Below are 19,926 nucleotides of genomic sequence, written 5' to 3' on the forward strand. Positions count from 1 at the left end.
CCGTGGAGATTTGGAAGACTTGAGTGAAGGACACCACCCCTCACCACTCAAGGCCTGAAGCGAAGCCCTGAGTCATCAGGTCACCCTGCTGTGAACAGGAGGCTCGACTATAGGCTCTAGAGGTTCCTCCCGAGCCACATTCTGGCTCTTCTTAACCCGTTCAGCATCTTTATTAGGTAATGAAGGGCTGCACTAAGCCACTGCAGGAGCTGAGCCGTGTCCTGTGTGGAGCTCTGCTGAGGACATGGCCCTGTGCTCGTACAGGAGGTCTTCCAGCCCTTGGATCATCTCTGTGGCCTCCTCTGGAGCTCTTCCAACAGTTCCATACCCTTCTTATGCTGGAGATTCCAGAACTGGACACAGGGCTCCAGGAGGGGTCTCACGAGGAGGAGGTGGGGTGTGGTGATGGCCCCAGGAGATGTGCAGTTGAGGAAGGCTTGAGCTCCATGCAAGACAGCACCAGAGGGGTGACACGAAGCGGGTCAGCAACGTTTAGAGATGGGATGGGCTGTTCTGCAGGAGAGATGCGAACTGGGAGTTCAGGACCCCCTACTTGGACTTCTTGGGGTGCTCTGGAGCCTTCCCAGGGCAGCCAGGTGCTGGCAAGCGCTGGAGGATGCTGGAGCACCATGGTGCCCAAACCGTGCCCCTCATCTCCTGGCCATTAGTGGGGCCACCTGAGTAGGGCCCTGGGGAACAGACATTGGGGCTGATGATGACCAGGAGGTCCATGTCCTACCTCCACCCAATCATTGTGGGGCTCGGAGCCCCCTGTGCCCCTCAGAACGGTCCCTCCTGTGGATGTCCCTGCAGGGTTGGGGTTCTCCTCCCACCATGTGGCCACTCCTGCCTCACGGCTGCTCTTGCAGGATCTGTGGGAGCTCGTTGGGGTCTTGTTCCTCAAACCCAGTTCTGTTCTCCCCACGGACAGCTGGCTCCAGCCGGAGCTGTGGGCCTGCAGGGGCCCGGGACCAGCTGGGGGGGACTGGGATGGATTGGGGAGCTCTGAGGATGGCTGGGGATCTTCATACCGGCTGGAGACTTGGTACCAGTCAGAAGCTCCAGTGCTGTCTGGAGAAGCTTCGTGCTCACCAGGGACCAGTTAGGGACTGGGGACCAGCTGAGGGGGTCCCAGTACAAGCTGGGAGACTCCAGTTCCAGCAGGGAAAGGTACTGGTGTGGTGGGGTCCCATACTGGCTGGAGCACCCCAATCCCAGCTGGGGGCCCCAGTACTGATGGAGGGGCTGGGACTGGTTGGGGTATCCAGTACTGGTGGAGGGTGGTCCATACTGACTGGGAAGACTGAGACTGTCTGGGGGGGGGTCCAGTATGGACTGGGGGGTTCCCTTACAGCTTGAGGGGCTGGTCCTGGTCGGGGTGGGTCCAGTACTGGTAGGGGTTGTTCCATACTGGTTGGAGGAATCTGGTACTGGTAGGGGATATGCCATACTGGTTACAGATATCCCATACTGGTTGGAGGGATCCCATACTTGTGGGAGGCGTTCCATACTGATTGTGGGGATCCCATGCTGGTAAGGGAAGGCTCCATACTGGTTGTGGGGATCACATACTGGTTGGGGGTGTTCTATACTGGTTGCGGGGATCCCATACTAGTTGGGGAGGATGCTCCATACTGATGGGGGGATCCCATACTGGTTATGGGGGATGCTCCATACTGATGGGGGGGTCCCATACTGGTTATGGGGGATGCTCCATACTGGTGGGGGGTGATCCCATATTGGTTATGGGGGATGCTCCATACTGGTGGGGGGTGATTCCATATTGGTTATGGGGGATGCTCCATACTGGTCGGGGGATCCCATACTGGGGGGGATGCTCGGTGCCGGCTCGCGGTGCTGCAGTGCCGGGGGGGGGGGGGGGGGGCGGCTCTCCGGGTACCGGGGGGGGGCGAGGGCGGCGCTGCCGGTGCCGGGGCCGGGAGGGAGGGAGGGAGGGAAGGAGGGAGGGAGCGGCCCCGGCTCCGCGGGCCCCGGCGGTGATGAGCGAGCCATGGGCGCTCTGCGGGGCTGCCTGCTCGCCGCGCTGCTCGCCATCGCCCCGCGGCCAGGTAGGGACCGCCGCAGCCCCCCGCCCTGCATCCCCGCATCCCCATCCCCGCATCCCCTTCCCTGCATCCCCGCATCCCCCCTCCCCATTCCCGGCCCGATTCCCCGGTCCCCATTTTCCATTCCTCACATCCCGGTCCCAGTCCTAATCCCTGGCCTCATTCTTTATTCCCTCTTCCTGGTGCTGCTCACGTTTCCCATTTCATTCCCCGTTTCCTATTTCCCCCTCCCCATTCTCTGCTCATTTCCCACTCCCCGTTCCCCGTTCCCCGTTCCCCATTCCCTGCTCCCCTCTTCCCATTCCCCTCTCCCGTTACCTGTTCTTCCCTGTTCCCCTCTCCCTGTCCCTCATTCCCAGTCCTCATTCCCTATTCCCGGTCCCCTCTCCCCATTCCCCCTCCACATCCCCCATTCCCTCTCCCCGTTCCTTACTCCACGTTTCCCTCTCCCTATTCCCTATTCCCATTCCCATTCCCATTCCCGGCCTCGCCGCCGCCGCTGCAGGTTTTTCGCTGCGTCGACACATTTTCCCGCAGCGCCGGGAGGGGCCGGTGTCCCCGGTGTCCCCGGTGTCCCCAGTCCCCGCCACCCCCGGCTCCCCTAACCCCGTCCCCACCCGAGGTGTCCCTGCAGCAGCGCCCGTGTCCCCATCCCGGCTCCCCTGTCCCCTCCGTGTCCCCACAGCCGCCTCCGTGTCCCCTGGGTGGCCCCTCTGGAGGTGTCCCCAAACCAGCCCTCCATGTCCCCTTGGGATGTGTCCCCAAACCACTCACCCGGATCCCCCAGATGTGTCCTCGGGACGTGTCCCCTTTCCTGCCCTCTCCATCCCCCGTGTGTCCCCCAGGATCCGCCGCTGTGTCCCATCCTCCCCTCGCCTTCCTGGGTGTCCCCCTCTGGGATGTGTCACTTTGCCAACCACCCGTGTCCCCTGGTGTCCCCTCCAGGATGTGACACTGTCCGGGGGCTCCCAAAAATGTCCCTGTACCCCTGGCACCCCCAGCCTGTGCTTCCCGGCTGTCCCCTCCTGGACACAGCGTCCTATTCAGGTGTCGCTCCATGTCCCCTCTGGGACAGTGCCGCCATCCAGGACTCCCTGAGCTTCTCCTCCCAGATTTGTCCCCATGTGTCCCCTGGGCACCGCCACCCCACACTCCCGGTCTGTCCCCTCCTGGACACAGTGTCCTACCTGCCTGTCCCTTCTGCGTCCCCTCATGTCCCCCTGCCAGCCCCACTGTCCCCATCCTCCCTCTCCGCATCCCTGGGCACCCGCTTTGGGACACAGGTGTCCCCTTTGGGCTGTTGTGCCAACCTGGATCCCCCCTAGGCTGTGTCCCCTTCTCCCACCCGCAGTGTCCCCAACCCCCCTGGGCTGTCACCGTGTCCCCTCGCCCGCAGGTCCATCGGCACAGTCCAGCTCGCTGTCCCGGCGGCTGCCCCGGGCATGGCCGGACGGGCGGGTGGTCTCCCAGATCACCCATCCGAGCCGGCTGGTGGGACAGAGCTCGGGAGGGGAGGTCCAGAAGCACCAGTTGGACACCAGGGTCCGCAATGAGCCCGGAGGAGGACGCCCGGTAAGTGAAACACAGCCCTGCGTCCGCTCCCTTTCCGATGTCCACGGGTAGTGGCCATCACCACACCTTGGCTCCCGTGTGGCCATCAGCATCCTTCATCTCATGGAACCGTCCCCTCTGCGGGGGTACCACTGCGTGCCATGAAATCCCACTAAATCCGTGTGCCGGGAGGGTTCGGCACAATGAATGGGCCCATGGCTCTGGGAAGGATGGATCCAGGCCACGTGGGAGCATTCCACACATCCCACCCAGCGCCAACCCCCAAATCCCAGCCATTTCCATCCCCCCAACCCCAGCTGTTTCCATTCCATCCTCCTAATCCCAGCCATTTCCATTCCTGATCCCCGAATCCCAGCCGTTTCCATTCCTGACCCCCAAATCCCAGCCGTTTCCATCCCCTCAATCCCAGTCATTTCCATTCCTGACCTCCAATCCCAGCCGTTTCCATTCCTGACCCCCAAATCCCAGCTGTTCCCATCCCCTCAATCCCAGTCGTTTGCATTCCTGACCTCCAATCCCAGCCGTTTCCATTCCTGACCCCCAAATCCCAGCCGTTTCCATCCCCTCAATCCCAGTCGTTTCCATTCCTGACCTCCAATCCCAGCCGTTTCCATTCCATCCCCCTAATCCCAGCCGTTTCCATCCCCTCAATCCCAGTCGTTTCCATTCCTGACCTCCAATCCCAGCCGTTTCCATTCCTGACCCCCAAATCCCAGCCGTTTCCATCCCCTCAATCTCAGCCATTTCTATTCCTGACCCCCAATCCTAGCTGTTTCCATTTCTGACCCCCCCCCAATCCCAGCTGTTTCCATTCCTGACCCCCAATCCCAGCTGTTTCCATTCCTGACCCCCAAATCCCAGCTGTTTCCATCCCCCTAATTCCAGCCGTTTCCATCCCTGACCCCCCAATCCCAGCCATTTCCATCCCCCCAATCCCAGCCGTTTCCATCCCCCTCGGCTCCGTGCATCCGCCCTGGCCGGTGACCTTCACCCTGCCGGTTTTGGGGCGCCAGCCCCCGCGTCCCATCCGGCATCGCAGGGTGGTCGATGCTTTCAAAGCTGCCATGGCGGCTGCGGATCCCGGTGTGCATCGATCTCCCCCGGCCTCGCCGGATGAAAGGCAAAATAATGAGCTGCAATTCCCGCAAAGGTGATTTCAAGCCAGCCTGGAGTAAAATCGCCGGATGCCGGCAAACACCGGGGGCCATCAGGCTGCTGGGGGGCCCAGGGGGGCTCAGCCAGGGGGGATGGAGCTGGGGATCCGCTCTTGGGTCCCTTGGGAGCATCTCCACCGATGCCATCATGGCCTAGATGTCCCCTCCCCATGGTGACATCCTCCCTCATCCCTGTGCCCCCATCCTGCGCTGCGCCCGGGTGCTGGCGAGGGCACGGGACACGCCGGGAATGGTTTGGCTGCTCCGAGGGGCTCCGGTGGCGGTGACGCTGCCGTGGGGACCCTCACCCGTGCGGCGAGTTTGCCAGGTCTCAGGCACCGCAGCGCGCGGGTCCTGCTGCCGCCGGCAGGAATTAGGTCAGGAGCTCCGGGCGCCGCGGGGCGGGCGAAGTGATGCTCAGCACCTCTCAGCACCGCTGCAATCGCACTGGGCCCCCGTGGGGACGCTCCGGCAGCCTCAGCCCCAAGGAGGGGGACAATGGGGTGCAGGGTCCCCGCCAGCGCCGCAGAGAGATGAGCTGGGGCAAAAACTCAGCAGTTTCTTTTACGTTGGATGTTTGGGGTTAAAGATAAAAGTGACCTCTGGTGGCTGCAGGTTTGGGTTGGGTTTTTTTATTCTTAGTTCAGTTTTTCCCGTTCCCTGTGGGCCGCGGCGAGGTGGGGTGACGGCTCCGCTCTCTTGCAGGGGCTGCACCTGGCGCAGGTGAGCTTCGTGGTGCGCGCCTTCGGCTCAGCCTTCACCCTCGACCTCCGCCTGAACCAGTGAGTGGGGCAGGGGGTGCTGGTGGGACTGGGGTCCTGCTGTGGGGCAGGGGGACCTGCTGTGGGGTCTGAGGTCACCTATTGTGGGGCTGGGGAACCTGCTGTGGGGCAGGGGATCACCTACTGTGGGGCTGGGAGCACATGCTGTGTGGTTGGGGGCACCTGCTGTGGGGCTGGAGGACCTGCTGTGGGGCCTGAAGTCACCTACTGTGGGGCTGGGGGTGCCCACTGTGGGGCTGGAGGACCTGCTGTGGGCACCTATTGTGGGGCTAGGGGCACCTGCTGTGGGGCTGGAGGACCTGCTGTGGGGCTGGGGGCACCTATGTGGGTCTGGGGGACCTGTTGTGGGGCAGGGGCACTCACTGTAGGGCTGGGAGCATCCACTGTGGGATCTGAGGTCACCTATTGTGGGGCTGGGGTACCCACTGTGGGGCAGGGGAGCACCTGCCATGGGGCAGGGGCACACACTTTGGGGCTGGCTCACCCACTGAGGGGTCTGAGGTCACCTGCTGTGGGTCTGAGGTCACCTATTGCGGGGCTGGGGGACATATTGTAGTGCTTTGGGCACCCACTGTGGGGTTGGGAGCACCAGCTGGGGGGCCGGGGCACTTGCTGTAAGGCTTGAGGCACTTATTGTGGGGTTTGAGGGTACCTCTTGTGGCACTGGGGGGCATTTATTGTGGGGCTGGGGGACCCGCTATAGGGCTGGGAGCACCTGCTGTGGGGCAGGGGACATCTACTGTGGTGTCTGAGGTCACCTATTGTGGGGCTGGGGGCACCTGCTGTGGGGCTGAGGGACCCGCTATAGGGCTGGGTGACCTACTGTGGGGTTAGGGACACCCGCTATGGGTCTGGGAGCACCCGCTGTGGGGTCTAAGGTCACCTGCTGCGGGGCTGGGGACACTTATTGTGGGGTTGGGGGACCCGCTGTGGGGCTGCGGTGACGCTGGGGGGGCTGTGGGGCCGCCTCTGCGTCCCAGCATGAGTGTGGACGGAGGTGCTGAGGTCCCTGGTGTGGGGGGCTGAGCTGGGGGGCAGCGCAGCCCGTGCTGGGCAATGCCATGGGTGGTGCCCGAGGGAGCTGCCAGCTCAATCCTCTCCTTTCCTCTCCTCTCCTCTCCTCTCCTCTCCTCTCCTCTCCTCTCCTCTCCTCTCCTCTCCTCTCCTCTCCTCTCCTCTCCTCTCCTCTCCTCTCCTCTCCTCTCCTCTCCTCTCCTCTCCTCTCCTCTCCTCTCCTCTCCTCTCCTCTCCTCTCCTCTCCTCTCCTCTCCTCTCCTCTCCTCTCCTCCTCAGCCATCTCCTCGCTTCCCACTACGTGGAGCGGCACCTCGGGGCCGGTGGCAACAGCAGCCACAGTGTGGTAAGATGTGTGCCGAGCTGTGCCGAGTCAATGTCATCCTGTGCTGTATGGTGTCATTGCATGCCGTGCTGTGCCGTGCTGTGCCGTGCTACATTGTTTGTGGGTGATATTAAGGTGGGAGGAAGCGTGGATCTGCTGGAGGGTATGGAGGCTCCAAAGAGATCCGAACAGGCCGGACCGATGGGCTGAGACCAATGGCAGGAGGTTTAACAAGGCCAAACACCGGGTCCTGCACTTGGGGCACAACGACCCTGTGCAGCTACAGACCAGGGGAAGAGTGGCTGGAGAGCTGCCTGGAGGAGAAGGGCCTGGGGGTGTTGATCGACTGACCAGGAGCCAGCAGTGGCCCAGGTGGCCAAGAAGGCCAATGGCATCTTGGCTTGGATCAGAAACGGTGTGACCAGCAGGTCCAGGGAGGGGATTCTGCCCCTGGACTCGGCCCTGGGGAGACCGCACCTCAAATCCTGTGTTCAGTTCTGGGCCCCTCACCACAAGAAGAGTGTTGAGGCTCTGGAGTGTGTCCAGAGAAGAGCAACAAAGCTGGTGAGGGGGCTGGAGAACAAGGGTTATGAGGAGCGGCTGAGGGACCTGGGGTTGTTCAGCCTGGAGAAGAGGAGGCTGAGGGGAGACCTTATTGCTCTCTACAACTGCCTGAAAGGAGGTTGTGGAGAGGAGGGAGCTGGGCTCTTCTCCCAAGTGACAGAGGACAGGACAAGGAGGAATGGTCTCAAGCTGCACCGGGGGAGGGTCAGACTGGATATCAGGAAAAGATTTTTCACATAAAGGTTCATGGGGCCCTGGCAGAGGCTGCGCAGGGAAGGGGGACAGTTTCGAAGATGGGCAGACGAGGTGCTCAGGTTTAGTGGCAGATGGAATGGTTGGACTCGATGAGCCAATGAAGAGGTCTTTTCCAACCTGGTGACTCTATGCTTGTGCCGTGCCAGATAAGTGTTACACCATCCCATGCTGTGCCGTGCCGCACTGTGCCATGCTATATTTTGCCATGCTATACTCTGCCACGCTGTACTGTGCCATGCCGTGCCGTATTTTGCCACTCGGTGCCGTGCCGTGCCATTCTGTGTCGTGCCATGCTTGCCGTGCCATGCTCCACTCTCCACGCTCTCCATGCCGTGCCAGCACCGGGGTCGCAGTGCCGGTGTCCCAATCCGGCAGAAACCCAGGATCACCACCAGCCGCTCAGCACCCCCACACTGGGGTTCTGGGGTGCCCCGTGCCCCCAGCTGCTGATGGGGATGCCCCTCAAGTGGGGGACGCCCGGGGTGTGCTGTGCCAGCAGGGTCCCCCCCAGGCGCCGTGGGCACTGTGCACCCCAAACCCGGAGCCACCAGCCTGGGGACGGCGGCGCGGGGGGCTCTGCCTGCGCAGCGCCGGGCAGGATGGGACCCAGGGTGCCTCTCGCACAGGGCGCCGGGGAGCACTGCTACTACCAGGGCCGGATCCGGGGGCAGCCGCGCTCCTTCGCCGCTCTCTCCAGCTGTCAGGGCTTGCGGTGAGTACAACCCAAAACGGGGGTTCGGGGGTCTGCACCCCTCCGCACTGTCACCTCCGTGTCCCTTTGCAGCGGGGTCTTCTCTGACGGCCGGGCCACCTACCTGATCGAGCCCCAGGCGGGCACCGAGCACAGGCAGGTAAGTAGGGGACACTCACGGCCCTGCCTCAGTTTCCCCACTGCAGCGCTGTGCTTGGGGACAGCCTTGGGGGCATGGGGACATGGTGGTTCCCCCTCTGCATTGCTCATCTCCCCACGGCAGGGCCTTCGACCACACGTGGTCCAGCGTGTCCCCAGTTGTCCCCGGCCGGGTGAGATTTCGTGCGGATCTGGCACTCCTACCTGAGGGCTGGTGACAACAGCCCCGGTGGCCCCGTGTCCTGAGTGTCACCAACTCTGTCCCTTCCCTCCAGACTGCCTCTTCCCTGCGCTGTCCCAGCGTCTCGCGGGCGAGTTACCAAAGCTGCGGCGGCGGCGGCAGGTTGGTGGGGACAGCGGGGACGCCAGGCAGGGGACAAGGACACTTGGCCCCAGTATCTCTGCCGGCTCTAAAGGGGTCACAAAGCCGCTCGGCTGGGGCTCGGCACATGGATCTTGCCGGGTCGGCTCAGAGGTTGCCTTTCGCCGGCAGGTCCGCCGAGCCCAGCACACGGTGCACAGCGAGACCAAGTACATCGAGCTGGCGGTGGTGAACGACCACCAGTTGGTAAGCGTGGGGGTCCCAGGACCAAGGGGTTGGAGGTTGGGGTGGTCACCCCACCCTAACCAGGCCCTTGGTGCCCCCAGTTCCTGCAGCTCCGCAAGTCCGTGGTTCTCACCAGCAACTTTGCCAAGTCCGTGGTCAACCTGGCTGACATGGTGAGAGGGTTTGGTCCTTGGCACCTGGTGGGTTTATTCCCAGGGGGTTCATTCCAGGTGTTTGTCCGTGGTGGGATTGTCCCTGGATGAGGGGAAATGGAAGGATGTCTCTAGTGCCCCCTGGATTCGTCCGTGGTGGGTTTGTCCCCAGCGCCTGGTGGGTTCATCCATGATGGGTTCATCCATGATGGGTTTGTCCTCAGTGCCCAGAGGGTTCATCCATGGTGGGTTCATCCATGGTGGGTTTGTACACTGGAGGGAATTTGGTCCCCAGTATTGGGTGGGTTCATCTGTGATGGGTTTGTCCTCACTGCCCAGAGGGTTCATCCATGGTGGGTTTGTCCACTGGAAGGAATTTGGTCCCCAGTATTGGGTGGGTTCATCCCTGAGGGCATTGTCCTGTGGGGGCTTGTCATCGATGGCTGGTGGGTTCATCCTGGAGGGAGGTTGTTCCCATCACCTGGTGGGCTTCTCCCACGGGGATTTTGTCCCCAGCCCCTGATGGGTTTGTTTCTGGTGGGTTTGTCCTCGGTGGGTTCATTCCTGGCACCTGCTGAGTTTGTCCCTTAGGAGTTTGTTCCTGGTGGGCTCATCCTTGAAGGGATTTGTTCCTGATGGGCTTGTCCCTGGAGTGGTTTGTTCCCAGTGCCTGGTGGCTTGTCCATGGTGAATAGATCTCAATGGTGGTTTGACCCTGGGCATCTTGTCCTCAGTGCATGGAGGGTTTGTCTCTGGGGAGGTTGCCCTCAGCTCCCGATGGGTTTGTCCCCAGGGAATTTGCCCCTAGTACCTCAAGCATTTGTCTCCATGGGGTTAGTCCCTGGTGGGTTTGTCCCCAGAGTTGTCCCCTCATCCTTGCAGATCTACAAGGAGCAGCTCAACACCCGCATCGTGCTGGTGGCCATGGAGACGTGGGCTTCAGAGGATCGGATCCGCATGGGCGAAGACTCCCTGGAGACCCTGAACGAGTTTGTCAAATACCGGCACGAGGGGCTGGTGGAGCAGAGTGACACCGTCCACCTCTTCTCGTGAGCTTCACGGCCGTGCCACCTCCCTGGGGCTGGGACTCACCTTCTCTGTCCCCACCATCCTCTTCCTTGCAGGGGTCGGACGTTCCAGAGCAGCCGCAGCGGCACGGCCTTCGTGGGTGGCATCTGCTCACCCACCCATGCTGGGGGTGTCAACGAGGTGGGTGCTGCGTGACCCTCTAGGGTGCAGGATGGGGACACGGGGCTCCTGGTGGTGACCCCGTTCCTCCCGCTTTGCAGTACGGCAACGTGGCAGCCATGGCGGTGACACTGGCGCAGACGCTGGGGCAGAACGTGGGGATGATGTGGAACAAGCACCGCACGGCAGCAGGTACCCGCCACCCCCCGGCAGCGAGATGGGGACAAAGAGGGGGGACACCAAGGTGCCACCATGCTGGCGGCAGGACAGCCGCCCCCCCAGCCCTTCTCCTCTCCTCCCAGGGGATTGCCGGTGTCCGGACTCGTGGCTGGGATGCATCATGGAAGACACAGGGTGGGTGCGCGCTCGCGGTGGCACTGCTACCGTCCCCAAGGTCACCGCTCCTGGGTGGCAGCTGTGCCTGGTGATGCCCCCGGGGTGGCACAGGGGGTGATGGTGGCTCCTGCCCGGCAGGTACTACCTCCCGCGGAAGTTCTCCCGCTGCAGCATCGATGAGTACAACCAGTTCCTCCAGGATGGCGGTGGCAGCTGCCTCTTCAACAAACCCCTCAAGGTAACAGCCCCTCCTGGTGCGCCCTGGGGTCCAAGGTGGCTCCAAGAGTCCCTTGGGACTCGTGGTGCCCTCAGACCTTGCCATGTCCAAGGGAACAGCACTGGCCTCAAACCCAGTGTCCCCAGTGCAGGACAGAGCTAGACCCTTGCTCTTCACGGCAAAACGCCAGCGATCGGGGGGTCCTGGTGTTCCCCTGGGGATGGGAAACCCTTTTCGGGGGCTCACAGCAGCATCTGCCTTGGGACACCCCAACATCTCCTCCTTCCCTCCACCCTGGCAGCTCCTGGACCCTCCGGAGTGTGGCAATGGCTTCGTGGAGGCAGGAGAGGAGTGCGACTGCGGCTCGCTGGCGGTGAGCAGGGACCGGGATCTGCTCGCTGGGGCTGTGCTGGGGCTGTTGGCATTGCCAGGTGGCTGATGTGCCGTGCCGGGAGTGTTGGCATTGCTGAGTGGCTGACGAGCCATGCTGGGGCTGTTGGCATTGTTGGCATTGTTGGGTGGCTGATGTGCCATGCCAGGGCTGTTGGCATTGCCAGGTGGCTGATGTGCCATGCTGGGGCTGTTGGCATTTTTGGCATTGTTGGCTGGCTGACATGCCATGCTGTGCCATGCTGGGGCTGTTGGCATTGCCAGGTGGCTGACATGCCATGTCGTGCCATGCTAGGATTGTTGGCATTGCCGAGTGGTTGCTGTGCCATGCTGGTGCCATTGGCATTGTTGGGTGGCTGATGTGTCGTGCTATACTGTGGCTCTTGGCATTGTTGGGTGGCTGCCATGCCATGCTGTGCTGGGGCTGTTGGCATTGCCCAGTGACTGATGTGCTGTGTTGTGGCTGTTGGCATTGCTGGGTGGTTGCCGTGCCATGCTGGTGCTGTTGGCATTGCCAGGTGGCTGCTGTGCCATGCTGTGCCATACCGTACCGGCCACTGTCCCGGCAGGAGTGCGCGAGGAGCGGGGGCAACTGCTGCAAGAAGTGCACGCTGACCCACGACGCCATGTGCAGCGACGGGCTCTGCTGCAAAGGCTGCAAGGTGATGGGCTGGGGGGAGCCGGTGGCACCACATCCTGCGAGCCACCAGGGTTCCTGTGCCGTGGGCTCCTGACGTGGCGGCTTCATCCCTGAGTGCAGTACGAGCCGCGTGGTGTGTCCTGCCGGGAGGCGGTGAACGAGTGTGACATCCCCGAGAGCTGCACCGGTGACTCCAGCCAGGTGAGCCGGGCTGGCAGGGACACGGGGGGACGCATCGCGGGGCCACGTGGCATCACCCGTCCTCCTCGCTGTGTCCCCGCAGTGTCCCCCCAACCTCCACAAGCTGGATGGCTACTTCTGTGAAAATGAGCAGGTGAGTCCAATCCGGTGTGGTGGGACATGGCCATGGGGTTCTGGCACATCCTTGTTGACCCAGACACATCCTGTGGGGCTCGGACAAATTCCATGGGGCTCAGGCATGTCCCTGTGGGCTCCAGGACATGCTGTGGGGCTCCAGGACATGCTGTGGGGCTCCGGCACATCCCCATCAGGCTCTGGTGTGTCCTATGGAGTTGGCACATCCTTTGGGCTGCAGCATGTCCTTGTGGGCCCAGGCGCGTCCTGTGGGGCTTGGGCAAATCCCGTGGGGCTCAGGCACATCCATGTAGGCTCTGACGTGTCCCCATCGGCTCAGGCATGTCTTGTGGGCCTTTGGCATGTCCTGTGGGGTGGCTATATTCCATGGGCCCCAGCATGTCCCCGTGGGCTCCAGCACATCCCTCAAGCGTGTTCCCATGGGCTGAGGCACATCCTCTGGGTCTCCAGCATATCCCCTTGGGCTCAAGAACATCCCATTGTGTTGGACACATCTCTTGGTCTCCAGTATGTCCCAACGAGCTCAAGCATGTCCCCATGGGCTGAGGCACATCCTCCAGGGCTCTGGCATGTCCTGTGGAGCTGGACACATCCCTTGGGCTCCAGCGTGTCCCTGAGGGCTCCGATACCTTGGTCTAGGACAACTCTCTGTGGCCAACTTGCCACAGGACACTCTACATGGCCAACTCTCTGAAAGGATAACTCTACGTGGGGGAACCCCTAACCCTAACCTTCTCCCTGCAGAGTTGGCTGCAGAGGGTTGTCCCTTTCCACCAGCATCTTGGTGCTTGGGCACCCCTGAGCCACGTGCACGGGGGTGGGCTTGGGGATGAGCAGTCTCTGGGGTCCTCGGGACATGTGAACCCTCCCCATGCACCTGTTCATCACTGTGCCAGCCGGGATACGGTCCCTGCCCTCCACGCGTGGCCGTGGTCTCCATATCCCACCCGTGGCTGTGGTCCATGTGCCGCTTCCTCCCACGCGATGCCTGCAGCGCCGTGAGATGTGCAAACCATCCTGTCCAAACCCCATCCTGTGGCTGGGAATGCACGCAGCTCCCAGACTGTGTCCCTTCCCCTGCCCGTGGCCCCCAGGGGACGAGCACACGCTTGAGTGTCCCCGCAGCAGCCCTGTGGCCACGCACACGTGTGTGCGACCCCCTCCCTAGCTCCGTTTCCCCTCTCTTTGCTCCCCAGGGCCGATGCTACGGTGGGCGCTGCAAAACCAGAGACCGGCAGTGCAACGCGCTGTGGGGCCGCAGTAAGTGCCAGCCCTGGGGAGGCTTCACCGGGGTGGAGGGGACAAAGCTGGCTTCTTCTCCCAAGTGACAGGGGACAGGACAAGGGGGAATGGCCTGAAGCTCCGCCAGGGGAGGTTCAGGTTGGATATCAGAAAAAATTCTTCACGGAAAGAGTCATGGGGCACTGGAACAGCTGCCCAGGGAGGGGGTCGAGTCGCCTTCCCTGGAGGTGTTTAAGGAACGGGTGGATGAAGTGCTGAGGGACATGGTTTAGGGAGTGTTAGGAATGGTTGGACTCAATGATCCAGTGGGTCCTTTCCAACCTGGTGATTCTGTGATTCTATGATCCTAAGGGGGACAGGCAGGTGACGCAGGTGTGACACCCGTTTTCTCCCAGGCTCGGCCGAGCGCTTCTGCTACGAGAAACTCAATGTGGAGGGGACCGAAAGGGGCAACTGTGGGCGCGAGGGGCTCAACTGGCTGCAGTGCAACAAGCAGTGAGTGAGCCCTGTCTCCTGTGTCCCCTCCCGGGTGCCACCCGCCCGCTCATGATGCCACCGGGGCCTTGCAGGGATGTCCTGTGCGGCTTCCTCCTCTGCGCCAACATCTCGGGCGCCCCGCGGCTCGGCGAGCTCAGTGGCGAGATCGCCGCCACCACCTTCTTCCACCAGAACCGCTACGTGGATTGCAGGTGGGAGCCACCACCACGGGGATGGGGATGTCCCCAGGGTAGGGGTGGCCCAATGTCACCCGCTCTCGCCCTCCTGGTGCAGAGGAGGCCACGTGCAGCTGGTGGATGGCTCGGACCTGAGCTACGTGGAGGACGGGACGCCCTGCGGCCCTGGCATGCTGTGTCTCGACCACAAATGCCTTCCAGCCAGCGCCTTTAACTTCAGCTCCTGCCCCGGCAGCTGGGATGGGAAGATCTGCTTTGACCACGGGGTGAGGGACGCGGCAGGGGACACCGGGGACCTGAGGGGTGTCAGGGCAGTCAGGGGGTGACGCCGTCCCCTCACAGGTTTGCAGCAACGAGGGCAAATGCATCTGCCGAACAGAGTGGACGGGGAAGGACTGCAGCGTCTACGACCCCATCCCTGAGCCGAAGCCCACTGGGGAGACGGAGCGCTACAAGGGTCCGTGCACCCCGCGGGGGGCTCCCTGTGTCCCTTCTGTCCCTGGTCCCCACGGGGACCTGCTTTGTCCCCAGTGTCACCATCCCACCCCCTCAGTGCCGCGGCTCAGCTGGGCCTCGTCCCTCCTCCAGGTGCCCACGGTGCTGGGGCTGCCTGGGGGCTGTGTCCCTGTGTCCCCCCGACTGATGCGTGTCCCTGTCCCCTCCTCCCTGTCCCCTCTGTCACAGGTCCCAGTGGCACCAATATCATTATCGGCTCCATCGCGGGGGCCGTGCTGGTGGCTGCCATCGTCCTAGGGGGGACAGGCTGGGGATTTAAGTAAGCAGCCCGCATGGCTTGTCCCCTCCGCTGCCGGCACTGTCACCGGCCGTGTCGCCTTGTTCAGTGTCACCACGCCGGGGCACGGCCTCTGCCCTCTTGGGGACACCCAGGCACCCTTGGCTGGGGGCTCTGCCAGTGCCCCCCAGCTGGGCATCACCTGGGGATGCCTGTTCCCCTTGTCCCTGCCTTGTCCCTGCCTTGTCCCCTTGTCCCTGCCTTGTCCCGTGGTCCCTGCCTGCTCCCTTCTCCTTTCCTGGGCCCTTGTCCCCTTATCCCTTCTTGGTCCTCTTATCCCTGCTTGGTCCCCTTGTCCCTGCTTGGTCCCTTTGTCCCTGTTGGTCCCCATGTCCCTGCCTGCAAGTGTCACGAGGAAGGGGTCACTGTCCCCATACCCCCTCGCTGGGTCCCCCTCGCATCTGCCCCCCAGCATGGGGTCAGGGGGTGGCTGTCTCGGTGACCCGTGGTGTGTGCCCCTGCGTGGCGCTGGGACACGGCTGCCACCCGTGGGCGCAGGGACACTGAGGGGGGGACACACACATACACAGCAGGGACAGAGGGGTGGCACTAACGCTCGTCTCCTCTCCCCCCGCCACCCCCCAAGGAACATTCGCCGAGGAAGGTACGACCCGGCGCAGCAGGGAGTGTAACCAACCCCCCCCATCGTCTCCTCGTCACCCTCACTGTCACCGTCACCGTCCGGCAGCGCGGCGGCGTGGGAGCCCGTCTGTCCGTGTCGCTGTGTGTCCGGCCGTGCTGTCTCCATCTCTGTGACCCCCCCAAAAAAAACAGCTGAAAAGAGACAGCGAGGCGGGGGGGACCTGGCGGCAGCCCCCCTGTGCTGGCTCTTTTCGGCTCAGTGTCCCCCCGTGTGTCCCCCCTGTGTCACAGCCCCACACTTAACGCACCCCACTTCTGTGTTGCAGGTCCGGGGGGGCTTGAGCGGGGACGCTGCGCCCCGCTTCCCCCCTTCCTCTTCCCAGCGCCTCATTAACAGCAATTAAACGGGGCGTCCGAGAGAGTCCGGACGAGGAGGAGAGCCGGGGGGGGCGACGGGGACTCGGACCCCCCCGAACCCCACGAATGTACCCCCGGCCCTCACCCCGGGCTGCGGCACCGGCATGAATGTACCCGCGGGGGGACCCCAGCCCCACAGCCCCCCCGGCATCGTCCAGCTGTGGGGCACGGGCACGCCAGTCTGCCCCAGCGTGAGGCCAGTGCGCCCCAGTTCGAGGCCAATACGCCCCGGTGTAAGGCCAGTCTGCCCCAGTACCACTGTGCCTCAGTTTGAGGCCAGTCTGCCCCTGTACCAGGCCAGAGTACTCCAGTTTGAGGCCAGTCTGCCCCAGTACCAGGCCAGTGCACCCCAGTACCATTGTGCCCCAGTACCAGGCTGGTGTGCCCCAGTACCAGGCCAGTGTGCTCCAGTTTGAGGCCAGTCTGACCCAGTATGAGGCCAGTGTGCTCCAGTTTGAGGCCACTTTGCCCCAGTACCAGCCTAGTGCACCCAAGTACCAAACACTGTACCCCAGTACCAGGCCAGTATGCTCCAGTCTGAGGCCAGTGCATCCCAGTACCAGGCCAGTGTGCTCCAGTTTGAGGCCACTTTGCCCCAGTACAAGGCCAGTGCGCCCCAGTACCAGGCCAGTATGCTGAAGTTTGAGGCCAGTCTGTACCAGTACCAGGCCAGTGCGCCCCATTACGAGGTCATTCTGCCCCAGTACAAGACCAGTGTCTCTCCGCGCTCCCCATTTCAGGGCCTGGGAGCCGTTTCCCACCCCTCAGATGCCGGTTCTGGGGTGAGGTGGGTTCCTGGGGGGCAGGTCTGCACCCCGAGATGTCCCCACCCCCAGCAAAGAAGCTCAGCAGCCCCCAGCGGTGGGAACCAGCACCCATGGGTGCCAGGCTCTCCCTAGCGCAGTGGTTGCCCATCCTTCCCCAGCTCAGGCAGATGAACCCCAAACTGGTGGCACTGGGGCTGGTGAGAGCAGGGACCACCCTAGTGTGTCTGGGGCTGGGTGAGTCCTGGGCTGGTGGCATGTGTGTCACCGTCCCCCTAGCAGGAGGGTGGGATGTGTCCCCCTGTCCCTATGGCAGATAGGTGGGACTTGTCCTCCCATTGCCACAGCAGGTGGGATGTGTCACTTTGTCCCTATGGCTGGTAGGTGGTATATGTCCCCCTGTCCCTATGGCAGGTAGGTGGGATGTGTCCCCCTTTCCCTATGGCAGGTAGGTGGGATGTGTCACTTTGTCCCTATGGCAGGTAGGTGGGATATGTCCACTTGCCCCCATTGGAGGTAGGTGGGATGTGTCCCCTTGTCCCCTTTGGAGGCAGGTGGGATGTGTCCCCTTGTCCCTATGGCAGGCAGGTGGGACATTTCCCCCCAGACCCACACAGTAGGTGGGTAGCATGTGTCCCCCAGCCCCAAAGCACATGTCACTCTGCATGGGGTGGCTCTGCAGGACCACCCAACCCACAGCACCACGGAGCACCGTGAGCCCACGGGGGCTCTGTCCACCCGTGGTGACACCAAGCGTTGGAGTGGGGACCACCCCGGTGATGATTAGCAGGGGACACCGAGGGGTGACACTCATCTCATGCCCACAGCAGGGTGGGGGGATGTCCCTTCCATCGTCTTCCTCACGCAGCACCACTTTTGCCACGGAGTTGGGGTGACCAAAGGGTGTCCCCAAGTCCAGGTGGCATTGTGTGAGCTGGGCACCCACAGCACCCATGGGTGGCATCAGAGAAGGCAGTGCCGTGCCAGGGTGTTGCGAGGGGACGGCAGGGTGGGGGTGGCTGGGTGTCCCCAGGCTTGGGTTGGGGGACTCGGAACCCTGGGGCCACCATGGGCTCTGGAGGGGGGTCTGGAGCAACAGCCCCCTCCCCACTCTCTCTCACCATCTCATCCCCACAGTGCCGGGTGGTCCCTGCGGTGAGGGGACACCCATTTCAGAGCAAGAAAGCACCGTTGTCACTGGGTTTGGGGACATTAATATATATAAATATATAAATATTGGGATTTTCTTAATGATTTTAATGCTGTAAGGTCGAGCGGTGCTGCTGCTGAGGCCAGGAGGGCCCACAGCCGCGCTGGGGGTGCTCCCAGTGCTTCCAGAGCCAAACCAGTGCCCCCCGCAGCCCCCCAGCAGGCTGAGCCCCGCGCCCCATCCTGGCACGTGGCGGGGGACAAGCACACTGGGGCGGTGGCACCCCGAGTCCCACAAACTCCCCGCCAGCCGCACCGCCGTCCCGCACCGCCTCGCTCCACGCTACCGCCTGCAGCCGGGACGGGGACGGGGGCTTCGACCACCCCCGAACGCCCACGCCTCGTCTCGTGCTCCCGCTTTGCACGCACTGGGGAGCCACCGTGGCCGGAGACGCCGTGGCCTGAGAGCCGTGTGCTGCTCGCTCGGCTCCGGCTCCCGGGAAGCCTCCTGCAATGTCGCAGAATTTATTTACAATAAAGATTTGGAAAACGATGGGGTTTCTTGGGTGAGAAGCGTAACGTGAGTCGGCGATGGGTGCTCAGAGTCCAGAAACCACCCGTGTCCCGGGCTGCATCCACAGCGGTGGGACCTGCAGGTGAGGGAGGGGATTCTGACCCTCTGCTCCACCCTGGTGAGACCCACCTCGAGCCCTGTGTCCAGTTCTGGATCCTTCAAGACAGGAAAGACATGGACCTGTTGGAGAAGGTCCAGAGGATGCCACAAAACCAATCTGAGGGATGGAACACCTCTCGTATGAAGAAAAGCTGAGAGAGTTGGGGTTCTCCAGCCTGGAGAAGGCTCCAGGGAGAACTTAGAGCAGCTTCCAGTACTGAAAGGGGCTCCAGGAAAGCTCGGAAGGGGCTCTTGATCAGGGAGTGCAGAGAGAGGGTGAGGAGGAATGGTTTTGAGCTGAGAGAGGGGAGACTGAGATGAGATCTTAGGGAGAAATGGTTTCCTGTGAGGGTGGGGAGGCCCTGGCCCAGGGTGCCCAGAGCAGTGGTGGCTGCCCCATCCCTGGAGGGGTTCCAGGCCAGGTTGGATGGGGCTTGGAGCAACCGGATCCAGTGGGAGGTGTCCCTGCCCATGGCAGGGGTGGGACTGGATGGGCTTTGAGGTCCCTTCCAGCCCAAACCATCCCATGATTCTCTGATCCTGACTTCCTCCAGGGTGTCAGTACAGTTCTGGGGAGGCTTCATCCACCCCAAATTTCATCCCTATTTAAGCTCTGGTCCCTGTCCCCTCCACTTCATCCCACTGACTTCCTCCCATGTCTCACACTCCACCCTGGCCTATCTCCAAGGCCTGGGACCATCCTGACCCTCATTTGTGCGTCAGAGTCTTCTTGTATGGAGATGATGGCACATGACGAGTGTGACCGAGCTCCCTCACTCCCAACTTCTGCCTTGTGGGGACCTTGCCCCACTGCAGGGACATGTGGCTCCTCCTATACACTGCAGAGATGCCCAGTGCTGCGTCTGTCCCAGTGCAAGGACATAGCTCCATCCCTGTCCTAATTCCAGTCCAGACTGAGGAGATGGCTCCATCCCTGTCCCACCATAGGGACCAGTCCCTCACCCATCCCTGGGATACCAGAGCTGTTCATCATCCCATTGCAGGAACGCAAGACAGGTCCCTGTCCCCTCCCAGGGCCACCCTCAGGCTGGGTCACCTCCAGGCAAGGTCCTGTCGGCTTTGCAGAAGGCAACCAGGCAGAAGGAGACTGAGGGATGGGTCTCCAACTCCCACGGGGACTTAGAGGGATGGAGCATCCTCCTATGGGACCAGTTTGGGTGCTGCTCCACTGGGGCTGGTCCAGCAGAACTCAGCACAGCCAGATGGACTGGCACAGCTGGACT

At 62.6% G+C, this 19,926-nt stretch overlaps 1 protein-coding gene across 1 annotated transcript; it reads left to right on the forward strand.

Moving 5' to 3' along the window:
• The first annotated feature begins 1,971 nt into the window (after window positions 1-1,971).
• Window positions 1,972-15,999, forward strand: ADAM11 (ADAM metallopeptidase domain 11). The gene is made up of 26 exons (XM_054088677.1): window positions 1,972-2,069; window positions 3,463-3,638; window positions 5,498-5,574; window positions 6,868-6,934; window positions 8,359-8,444; window positions 8,517-8,583; window positions 8,707-8,755; window positions 8,858-8,925; window positions 9,076-9,150; window positions 9,231-9,302; window positions 10,164-10,330; window positions 10,406-10,490; window positions 10,571-10,661; window positions 10,772-10,823; window positions 10,944-11,043; window positions 11,324-11,395; window positions 11,982-12,074; window positions 12,173-12,253; window positions 12,336-12,386; window positions 13,585-13,648; window positions 14,026-14,125; window positions 14,200-14,319; window positions 14,402-14,570; window positions 14,647-14,761; window positions 14,989-15,079; window positions 15,684-15,999. Exons 1-26 carry the CDS (start codon window positions 2,012-2,014, stop codon window positions 15,727-15,729), a joined length of 2,292 nt encoding a protein of 763 aa, XP_053944652.1. The 5' UTR covers window positions 1,972-2,011; the 3' UTR covers window positions 15,730-15,999.
• Window positions 16,000-19,926: the final 3,927 nt, after the last annotated feature.

The sequence above is a fragment of the Cuculus canorus genome, chromosome 25 (assembly GCF_017976375.1).
Source record: "Cuculus canorus isolate bCucCan1 chromosome 25, bCucCan1.pri, whole genome shotgun sequence".
NCBI classification, from domain to species: Eukaryota; Metazoa; Chordata; class Aves; order Cuculiformes; family Cuculidae; genus Cuculus; species Cuculus canorus.

Excerpts from the sequence above, each read along its gene's own strand:
- ADAM11 (XM_054088677.1), top strand. The coding sequence starts at position 2,012 with ATGGGCGCTCTGCGGGGCTGCCTGCTCGCCGCGCTGCTCGCCATCGCC. Across the intron at positions 8,584-8,706 it reads CGGGCACCGAGCACAGGCAG|GGCCTTCGACCACACGTGGT; the intron begins GTAAGTAGGGGA and ends TCCCCACGGCAG. Across the intron at positions 8,756-8,857 it reads CCCCAGTTGTCCCCGGCCGG|ACTGCCTCTTCCCTGCGCTG; the intron begins GTGAGATTTCGT and ends CCTTCCCTCCAG.